The sequence below is a fragment of the Euphorbia lathyris genome, chromosome 4, assembly GCF_963576675.1.
Source record: "Euphorbia lathyris chromosome 4, ddEupLath1.1, whole genome shotgun sequence".
In the NCBI taxonomy this organism is placed as follows: domain Eukaryota; kingdom Viridiplantae; phylum Streptophyta; class Magnoliopsida; order Malpighiales; family Euphorbiaceae; genus Euphorbia; species Euphorbia lathyris.
Window position 1 is genome coordinate 68,028,325 of NC_088913.1, and position 11,293 is coordinate 68,039,617.

General features: G+C 33.4%; 1 protein-coding gene across 1 annotated transcript; it reads right to left on the minus strand.

The window, feature by feature from the left end:
* Nucleotides 1-3,896: 3,896 nt before the first annotated feature.
* On the minus strand, nt 3,897-6,902 carry LOC136226697 (ubiquitin-conjugating enzyme E2 14). Its single transcript, XM_066015322.1, has 6 exons — nt 6,724-6,902; nt 6,530-6,632; nt 5,889-5,986; nt 5,700-5,800; nt 4,310-4,387; nt 3,897-4,204 (listed from the first exon to the last, which is right to left on the minus strand). The coding sequence occupies exons 1-6, from the start codon at nt 6,767-6,769 to the stop codon at nt 4,127-4,129; spliced, it is 504 nt and encodes a 167-aa protein (XP_065871394.1). The 5' UTR covers nt 6,770-6,902; the 3' UTR covers nt 3,897-4,126.
* Nucleotides 6,903-11,293: the final 4,391 nt, after the last annotated feature.

The window sequence follows — 11,293 nt, forward strand, 5'->3', positions numbered from 1 at the left end:
GAAGAAGGTAGATAACTTGTGGCAAGAGTTGGATTTCTCAAAATATGAGTTAGAGACAATACCTGGCAGCGGACTAAGGATGGATGGGAGCTCGTGAACAATAACGTTCGTATTATGCACGCTAGTAGGAGTTTAAGACTTGTGAAGGGCAGCATGAAAGACATCTTCACGGTAATCAACAAATTTGCAAATATACACACATTCGATTTCTAAGTCAAAACATATATCGCCCGAATGATTGGAGGAGGGCCCAAGATAGACACAAATTTTGGAACGAAGACTTTATTTATAAGTAATATAGGGACAAAGATACGAAAAAATGTCGTAGGCAAAAACTCTAAAAGACAAATAATTTGGAACTTTGTTGTGAAGTTTAAATACGGGGAAAATTCATTGAGATTTTTTATAGGTAGCATATTAATCAAACGCATGCTATGTAAAATTGCATAGTTCCAAAATTTAATAGATAAAGACGCGGAGCTAATAATGTGAGTGAGGTATTTACTAAGTGACGAATCTTTCTTTCAGCAATACCGTTTTGAGCATGAGTGTGAGGACATACTAATGTGTGATTTATGCCTTTTCCTTTGAGAAACAGTTGAAGTTTTTGAAATTCCCCACCAAAATGAGAGTAAAAGGATTTAACTTTAGCATTAAACTGTGTAGTTATCATGGCAAAGAACTCGCAAAAAATAGAGTAAACATCACTTTTATTCTTTAAGCAGAAAATCCATCCATAATGAGAAAATTCATTAATAACTATTAAAAAAAACGATGACCATAGTTAGAAATAACAAGGGCAGGGCCCCAGACATCAGAATGTAAATTTTCAAATAAAGAAACACAAGTGCGATTTAAAGCAGTAAAGAAAAATGATGAGATTTCCCTAACGTACAATAAAGACATTCACTGACTGGTGAAGAAGATGGAAGTTGTTGCTGTCTGACAATGGAACATATAGTACGATTCTGACAATGACTCAGCCTTTTATGCCACAGCTCAAAAGACAACTTCTCTCCTACTAGCACATGCTTCAATGCAGAAGGAAGTTCATACAGCCCGTCCTTACTCGATTCGTCTAAGAGGATTGCCCCAGTCTCCTGATCCTTAATTAAGAAATGGTTAAGCCAAAATTCAAAGTAGCACTTATTATCTTCTGTGAATTTTTGGACAGAAAGTAAGGATCTAGTTAGTTTTGGAAGAAGTAAAACATCACAAAATTTTAATTTCTGAATTTCAAATTGATATTCAAACTTTGTCTATTGCCAAACTGAACAATATTATATCCATAATATTGATGCATATGATGAAGTTGAGATGAATCAGATGTCATATGATGTGTAGCTCCAATATCAGGATACCATGGTTGATTTGGACCAGTGAAAGGATCAGAAGAATGTCGCCATGTTGCATGTGCCTGGGGGCGTGGACCAGTGTTGTATGGCCGAGTAGGACGAGTTTGAAATGATCGCGGTGCATAGTTACTACTCGAAATTTGACTTGGACATTTGTCTTCCCAATGATTCACATGCCACAGTTGAATCTCTTCTTCCTATTCTTCTGCTTTTGATGATCAATAGTGCGAGCCATGCTGTAATGTGCTTCAGGAATGATTAAAGGATATGGAATAATAGTTGAGGCACGAGCACTTTTCAATAGTCCCTCATATGCTACAAGACGTTCCCGAAGATCACCGAAATCGATACTAGACCATTTTTGTGTAATCAGGGTTTGTATTTTGTTATGAAAATCTTCCCTCGAGATTTTTGAACAGTAGACGAGGCAGTAGATGAATAGGAAAAGAATTGCCAGAAGCAGCCAAGTCATCAAGAATAAGTTTTACCTTCTGCATATATTCTTCAACAGTCAGATCATTTTTCTTCAATTCATACAAGTCCATGCTCAATTGAAATTGCTTAGTACCAGACACAACCCAATAAGCACGTTCTAGAGTCACCCAAATTTCATAAGACATTTGCAAACTAGTGATAACTGACTATACTTCTTTAGTAATAGAACTGAGTAACAGAACCCTAATAGAATTTTCAATATCAGACCATTCACTGAAAGCATGATTAGGGATATAATCATGCCTAGATGTGGGATATGCAACCCTAGACAAAAACTCAAGAGGTGGTGGTGCAATGTTTAGCACATGTTTGAACAAACAATGAGACTGAAGAATAGCATCAATACCCAAGACCTATTTATGTGGGGACGTGTAGAACTCTCTTTGTGATTCTTTTAATAATGAAATGATCAACTTTATAGATCATTATACGAATGATGGTGTAGTCTTTCTTTGTCAGAATTCTTAGAGTGGATTACTATTCGTCTCAATTTTATTATTCAATATCAAGGATAAACTTTATCATTCCATATTTGATATTTCATATTGAAAAGAAATATAACAATTCATGAAAATTATACATTAAGAGCTCCCGAAATTAAAAAACTGATTGGCTTCCTGAATTTACCAAGTATATGTTACCTTCTCGAAGGTGCTCAAAGGATTATTAATGATTATTAATGGCAGAACAAGATTGGATAGCAAACAAATAAATAAATGTTTCTACATTTCGTGGTCATAGTCTTATATTGATTAATTAAATTTGAAAGCATATTCCACTTCTATCAAACAGAATTCCAAGACCTTATAAAACACATGTAAACTTCAAACCACAAACAAGAAACAAAATGATTTTCCATAGGGAATACCTTGATTTGATCTTGGTCCCTAGTGGGTTGCTAATCATGCTTGCTTTGCTTACCATATTTTTCTTCTTTACAAAAATCTCATTCTACAGTTATTGGCCTAGAGAACAAAGACAGGTGAAACAGGTGACTATGACAGAGCTGTAAATGTGATTTCAAGCAACACAAGTGCTTCAATCTACTTATCTACAATCTCTTTAACTCTTTGCTCTCTTATTGGAACATGGCTTGGAAGTTCTTCTGCAAATAATTTGCTTCAAAACCGAAAAAATTACAGTGACACGAGGCCCTTAACCATTTTTCTCAAAGATATAAGCCTGGTTTCATGTTTACCTGTTGCCTATTCCAGCTTTGTTCAAGCAGCAAGACATTTAGTTCATGCAAATTATCTAATGAGTTCAACTGATAAGAAAAACCAGTTGAAGAAATTGCAGTTTCAAGTAACAAAAGGGGGTGATTTTTGGCAATTTGGGCTTAGATCACTTTATTTTGCTCTTGTGATGCTACTTTGGTTGTTTGGTCCACCAATTCCTATGTTTGTTTCTTCTATTCTAATTGTAATTATTCTATATTACCATGATATTTACACTGTTACATTGCATAAAGTTTACTGTGACCAAAATGTTCAGAAGGGTAAGCTGGCAGCTACAAGGTTTGGAGAAAAGTTAGCTATTGAGAAAATCAACAAGAGCAAAGGTTAGTTTCAGATGCAAAGTGTATAGTAATTACATTATTTGAGCTGTAGAAAAAGAAATTTGAATTGTTTTATTTTTCTAAGTACTATCAATTTGAGAATATATTTGAGTAAGAGATTTGAGTTTGTATCATATAATATAAGAACACGATTTTGACATGATGACACGATAACATAGATGAAACTTGAGTACATTTACAAGGGAAATTAGTCAATTAAGATAATTGCAGTGTAGATTAAGAGATACTAACTACATTTATATGCAGTTGAAGATTTCAACTATCTACCCTTCAAAACAGTCCATGGGGAAATTATAAGAAAAAAAAAACAAGTACCAACAAATTGACCAAAAAAAAACTTAATACTCAAAGAAACATCTTCACGAGCTGCGTTAGGCCGACTCTGTACAGGCCAGGTTCTAAAAATGCTCGACCCAAACTCAGACCTTATGATATAGCATCTTGTATTTTCTTTAGGTGAAAGTAAGTAATGAATGCTATCACTCCAATTTATTTGAACAAAATAAAACATCAAATATTTGAGGTAACCAATTTCAATTCATTCAAGTTCAATAACGATTATCATTCAAAAAGGTTGAAGTTTATGAATTGCTAATGAAAAAAACTAGAAATAGAAATTTTACATGTTTCGCTATATCTTCTGATGGCCACCAACCCCTTTCTTGATACACTGTGTTCGGCAGCAGGGAATAGTGAATCACAACATTTCTTGTGATTTTCTAACACAACGGCCGACTTTCTTCCTGAATTCCTCTTTACTGTCTCTCCATTGTTTCTACACGCATAAAATTTACAAGAAGTTAATGAAGTCGGAAAAGAATTAGCTACAGTTATTTTATTTTTACAAGACTAAAGCAGGGCAATTTGATATCACACTTACTGCTGCATCAACATTTGCTGGTGATTCATCATTAGGGCTAGAGAGCATTGATATGACGCTCAAAACGATACTTTCAACCTGAAAATTTACCATACGCTTGTTAGGTCAATACTACCGAAGAGTAAATTATAGAACGAAAAGATGGTGATAGGCAAAATATTTAGGAAACAAGAAAACATTAAAAAGCATTAGTCTCTAACAGCTCATTACTGGTCTACATCAGATAAAGTCAAGTATCTAGAGAAAATAGTACAGCATTCAAAATAAGCCAATGCATAATTATGAAAATTCCAATCCTTCATCCTTTGATTGCTTCTCGTGCACAAAGCATGATACAGACACATTTCGTCTGCCAGTCAGATCATTTTCAATCCTGCTTTGAAAAGGTAACTACTTGAGATCTTTTCCGTAATCAGCTTCTGATGCGGCAGTGAAGGCACTTCAATAATATTCACCATCAAACATAAAAGTATTTAACTTATTCTACAATCTACATTTGCACCTTAAAATGCATAATTTTGCTGGTTAATTCTAAAATTTGTAGTAATCACTCTACACAACCTGCAGCTCCAAGAAGAACTTTTCTGATTCTCAATTTCATTAACTTTAACCTTTTAAGTAAAGCAAGTACGATGAATGACTCATAAGATTGACATTTACCATATCGAAGGCATTATAATTTCTAATTATTACTCCCTTTGTTCCTTTATATTTATCGCTTTTAGACTTTCAAAGGAATTTCGTTTTCTTTTTCAAGTTTACTGATAGAGAATTGCTTACTGATGACAGTGCACCTAGAGTCCTAAGGGTTTACTCTAGGACCAAGAAAAGTTAGTTATGCCATTCCTTAGAGAAGAGGGGCTGTATCAATACAAATACACAATATCCATATCCAATTGAGTTCGTTTTCTATTATTTACACTTGTCTTAGGATTTAGAAAGTGCCTTGGGATTTAGAACATGTATTGAATCCATTTTTTAAAACCAACTACATTTAAGTTTAGACATTACCCTTGAATTAAACAATTTTGAGTCTTACTAAAACAAGGGTAATGTCTAAACTCCTAAATTTTATACTAAAAAGCTAACTGATTGCTCCTTAATCCTAGAGAAAACAACAAAAACGGTAGATATCAAGGAACGGAGGAACGAATTCAGAATACTCAAACAAATCTAACCCATACGATCCCTTGCAAAATAGAGCTATGGCAGAGTTGGAGAAAAAGAAGCTCCAAAGAATACACACAAAGAGGATGAACAACAATATGATCAAATATTCCAACCCAGGTTTGCTAACCAAATAAAAAAAGAGGATGAAAAGTGCCATCTATTTATAGCAACAACATAATCCATAAAAATGCAGTATTCATAAAGGATAATAGACACATACTGTATGTACTGGTGTCCAACGCTCCATTGCTAACTCATAGCCATTAGGATCATCACCAGGAGGATGGAGAATTGATATGCAAACCTTCCCATCTGGATAAACTGTTCAAACATCACAATATATCAGCAGTCCGTTTTAATGCAATATAAATTGTTAACAGAAAATTCAAATTAGTAAGTCAAGAACCACCATTAGGATGCCACATCTCCGAAGTAAACCTCACAGTGGGCGGACTGTTGGGGTAGTTTTGTGGAAAGCTCATGATCGCATTGAAGAATCCCCCTTCACTGGAAAAGGAAATTTAATTGATTAGCAAACCAATAACAGAAACAAATTTGCAAACAACAAAAGCCAGTTTGTAGAAAGCTTGAAGTATTAAATTATAAATTCAAACCCAAACCCAAAACCACAAATTCAATCATAGAAACACCTTCAGACACTTTCTGGTTGCTTCTCAAGAAGGGTTTGAGGATCAAATCAAGCTATTGTGCAATTTTGGAAGTTCAGCAAAACAGAAAATCTCAAACTTTTCATGAAACCCTTAGTCTGCCATCAATTCAATTTTCCCTAAAAACCCTAAAGCAAAATTGAAAATCCCACCATCAAACAAACACCCTAGCACATAAATGCATATACTAGACTAAACCCCATCATCAAAATCACAAAATAAATTATACTTAAACCAATTCAAAGACTATAAATAAGCCAACATAAAGGGTAAGTCACAGTATAACAGAAAAGAAAGAAAAAAGAATTCGAATCTGGAAAAATCCTAACTTTGAATTGGCAGATAACACAAAATCAAAAGCAAAAAGAATAGCAGTGCTCACTATAAGGTGTCAGGGGGTCCCATAATTGAAACACTCCATTCGAAGACATTAGTTTCATCGACCAAACCAGCAGAAAATCCATCAACTGGGTTTTTGCAAAGATCTGCAAAACGAATCAAAAGAAATTGATTGCGGAAGGTTAAAACTTGAAGAAAAAAGAAAAACCCAATTGAAAAGAAAAAGAGAATCTTGACCTCTAAGCTGCTTTTGGAGGAGGAGGCTTGCTTGAGAGACAGCCATTGATTAGGTAATGAATTCTCAGGGAGAGAGGAGTTGGGGTTGGGGAATATGAATGATTACTAAGCGATAAAAGCTCTGGCAATTGGGTTATGGTATTTATAGAAGAGAGCAAGGGAAACGACTTTAAGTTTTTGGTTCTTTTTAGGACGTTTCTTCTCTCCTTTTCTCTCTCTCTATTCTGTAACGGAAGATACCCTCCCTTACCTGTTCAAAATTATAATTTCGAGGCTAACCAATTTATTTTAGAAGAAATTAATTACAGGAAACGTCAGATTTTAAATTGATTTTACAATTAAAGTAGTTAATTTTTGTACTATTTTATAAAATAAAAAAAACTAATTCATTTAATAATTTGTTAAAAATTCCATAATATATTTTACCTATTCCAAATTCAACGGTTTTGACTAATTTTATATTGAGAATAAAATGAGGAAAACCGACTAAGGTGGTTTAGCCATGTAAGACGAAAAACGTTTTATGAGCTGGTTAGGAGGACTGAAGAGTGGTAAAGGGATGTAATTGTGAGGGGGTGTGGAAAGACCTAAGCAAACTTGGAAGAGGGTGATTGAAAATGATATGAGTTTATTGGGTATTTAGGAAAATATGCTGGTGGATAGGACGGAGTGGAGATAGAGAATTTATGTCGCTGAGACGATTTGATTTCACGATTTCGTATGATGATTCATGCTAGCCGATTCCAAATCATTTCGAGACTAAGGCTTTGTTGTTGTTGTGGTGGCGGAGCCAGAATCCAAAATTCGGAGGGGCTTCACTATATATGTAGAATTGTTTTTCTCAAATAAGAACTCAAGACTTTGATTTTTAATGGAAATATGTTTGTATTAAAAAAAGCTATTCTAAATGTTTTTTCAAGTATGAATTATAAGCTAAAACTAAAAAAAAATTAGCCCAATTTAAATAATTAATTTAATATTTAAATTAATCTTCAATAATTAAAAAGCAAAATTATATAACCTAATATTCACCAATCGTTGGTTGGCGCAGTGATAGTATGAGACTGCTCTTGGTAGGGAGGTCTCAGGATCGATCCCCCACAACGGCGATTCGAAAGGGTTTAAATACCGTAATCCTTGGACCCGCCCCAAATCCGGATTAATCGGTCAATGTGATTCGGAGTACCAGATGGTTTAACCAAAACAAATATAACCTAACATTCAAATAATATATATATATATATATATATAAAAGCCAAATGAAACAAATAAACCATAAAATTATTTGGTTGTCATATTGAATATTTCAAACAATGTTTTAATCAATTTTATAATTTTCTTTTAATTATTCATAATTATATTAATAATACGATAAACAATTTAATTACATTAACAATTTATTTTGGAAACTTTGAAAGTAAATTTATGTTATTTTTTTATACATGAGGATAAAATATACCATTTACTCAATTTCCCGGAAATGTTAAGAAATTTCACCTTATTCCAAATAATTAATTAAAGAAAAAATATATAAAAATGAAAAATGAAAAAGAAAAAAATACCATTAACAAATAATTATAATTATAATTATATTGGGAATGATAACAACCCAAATTATTCTTGAATAAAGGAATAAGGGAAAATTAATAGAAATAATGACAAACCATTATTCATTCTAAAAAGAGATATTTATGCATGATTAATGTGGAATTAATGATAATTAATGCAGGGGTGAATATGTAAATAATGAGGAAAATGAAGGAGTTTCTAGCATTATGCCACACCACGTGGACCATGGCGAGATATGCCATAATGAGATACGCCCGATGAGAGCGAGTAGTGAAGACCCGTCATAGCTCACAAAGAGAGCGTACATATGCCTTGACGGATCAAAGAATACGAAAAGGCGCATTTATTACCATCCATGAATGGGAATAAATACAATTAATAGTCATTAAAGGGGAATAAAGAATTGACTGTTCGAATACCCCAACTCTAAGGGTTTTGATGCTAAATGCTGGGATTAACGGAGAATTGATAGCAATTAAAGATGAGTAATAACATGACTCTTCACCTGCTTCCCCATTAATGCTTAAGGTTACAGAAACCTATATAAATACTCCAGCTTCCTAGGATCAAAGGTACACTTACTGATTCTCTACTTTTGTGCTTACAGTTTATTCTCAGAAATATTACTGACTTTGGCATCGGAGTGTCTCCGGCCGATCCCAACGGCGCCTCATAGGGAAGTGCTCCGATCAAGGATTTTTCTTCAAGTTATCAATTGGTGCGGTGATCGTGGATCTCTAACAAACAGAAGATCACAAAATCTTGATTGTATAGAGTTTCACAAAGAACAAAACAATTGAGTCAACAGAATAGAAATCACAATCTCAAACTTTGGCTCAATCAGTATAACAAATCTATCCAAAGATACAGTTCTCCATATTTTGGTGGGAAAGAGTTTTCTACATTAAATCTGGAATTTTATGATGAAAAAAATAAGTTTCCTCCCCTTTCTTATTCCATTTTTAATTAAAGAAAATTGAGATCCCCCACTCTTATAAAGTGCTATGAATATCATTACATGTTATTATGATAAATTTAATAAACTGTGAAAGATGAAGTCATAGACACAAATCTTTCATTAAATATTGCATGCTTACTATGCTCTCATATTTTTATGCATGACAAGTGTAATATGATATTATCATTGAATTAGTACAAACGCATGTATAAGACCTGTAATCTTGGGATTTACAAAAAAAAATCATCCATTCAATGTGATTTTTTCATTTGATATTAAAATATCATAAAAGTGCTCATGTAATTACAAATGATTTAGATCTGGTCGGTCTTTTGGATGAACATGCATATAACTATTAGAAGAAATTACAAAAAATCATATTTGGTTTTTCCTTGTACAATTCACCATCTATATATGGCTTTTCTCCTATATAGTACTTTTAATATCAGAAATTCATATTTTTGAATATTGTTTTGTCAAACAGTTATTTCATTCCCTTTTTTACAAGGATGTGTCTATTCATATAAAAATTGTTTATTTGACATTGTTAGAATTTCTGTTACCAACACAAGAGACTTGAAAATATTGAGTCTATTTGTAATTATCCTGTAATTGTCCCTAACTATTAAGGCCATTATGGACTGATGAATTACCAAATTGGATAAACAAAACTTTCATGTCATGAGCTAGCTACAAAATAGTGCAAATGTCGGTTTCGGATGATAACATTAATTTATGCAAAGTTCTTAGGATATACATGAGAGTTTCTTAGAGATTGTTTGGATGATGGCATATGAAGGTATGTGAGGATAAATTTTGGGTAATTTTCCATACACCCCAAACTGGAGGATAATCATGGTACATGTCTTTTTCTTCCAAAATTACCCTTTCTCTTTTATTTTATTTATACAAATGAAATGATATAAGAGTAATTTCATATATAACTATATTTGTTTAATTACACTTCATCCAAACAAGGCATTAATGATCTCTGAATGTCATTAATGCATGGATGCACAATGTTGATTGCAAGTAAATAGCAACTATGTAAGATAGCTTACCCAGTATAGAATGTCATAACTTTTATGTTGTTTAAAATAAATATGTTATCTTGGATATTAATGCGCATTGAAATACAAAAGGACATTGTTTTTAAACCATTCTCATTCTGGTTATTTATTAAGAATTCATGACAGTAGTAATCTTTATGGTTATGACCGTTGTATGTGGTCTTATTAAAACAAGCATGAATAAAATTCTATTATGAATTTGTTTGACATATAATATTTACTCGGTTTTATCCTTTGACTAAGTTCATTCTAGAGTCAGGGACCAACGTAAAGGAATTACTAAATTTATTCCAAGATGAACTAAGAATTCCATAAAGAGACATTGCATCGTACATGATATTTGCCAACAAAGGTCAATGCAAATAGTCTTTCACTATGAAGTCAGTTCCATGGATCAAGCCATTGATCCCCAAGGTAAGTGAATATAGCTTTTATGCCTTACCACAATCTTTTAATAATGGACAGAGTATGCCCCACTTCTGGAGTTCTTTCAGTGCTAACCCACATGTACAAGGGAATTGCTAATAATGCAACCAGTGCCAAACACTAGCATGAAAAATAAAGCTCAATCCAGAGAAGTGTATACTCAGAGTCACTTCAGAAAAATTCCTTGACTATGTCATTAGCAAAAAAGGTGAAAAGAGCGCCTAAATAAAAGCCATGCGAGGAAAAAGGTGAAAAGAGCGCCTAAATGAAAGCCCCACTATGGGTGAGAAAGATCCAGAGGTTGAATGGGCGGATCATCATACTAGAAAGATTGTCAACAAGCATATCAAGGTATAAAACAATTCCTAGCAGAACCACCCTTGATGAGCAGACCAATCTGAATGGGAGACCTGCATTTGTATCAATCTGTCATGGATAAAGCTATGTGCACCGTGGTTATTCAAGAAGAAGAAGGTCAGCAGTTCTCCATTTATTATGTTAGCAAAATGTTGAAGGATGCGGAGACAAGATATTCGAAGCTAGATAA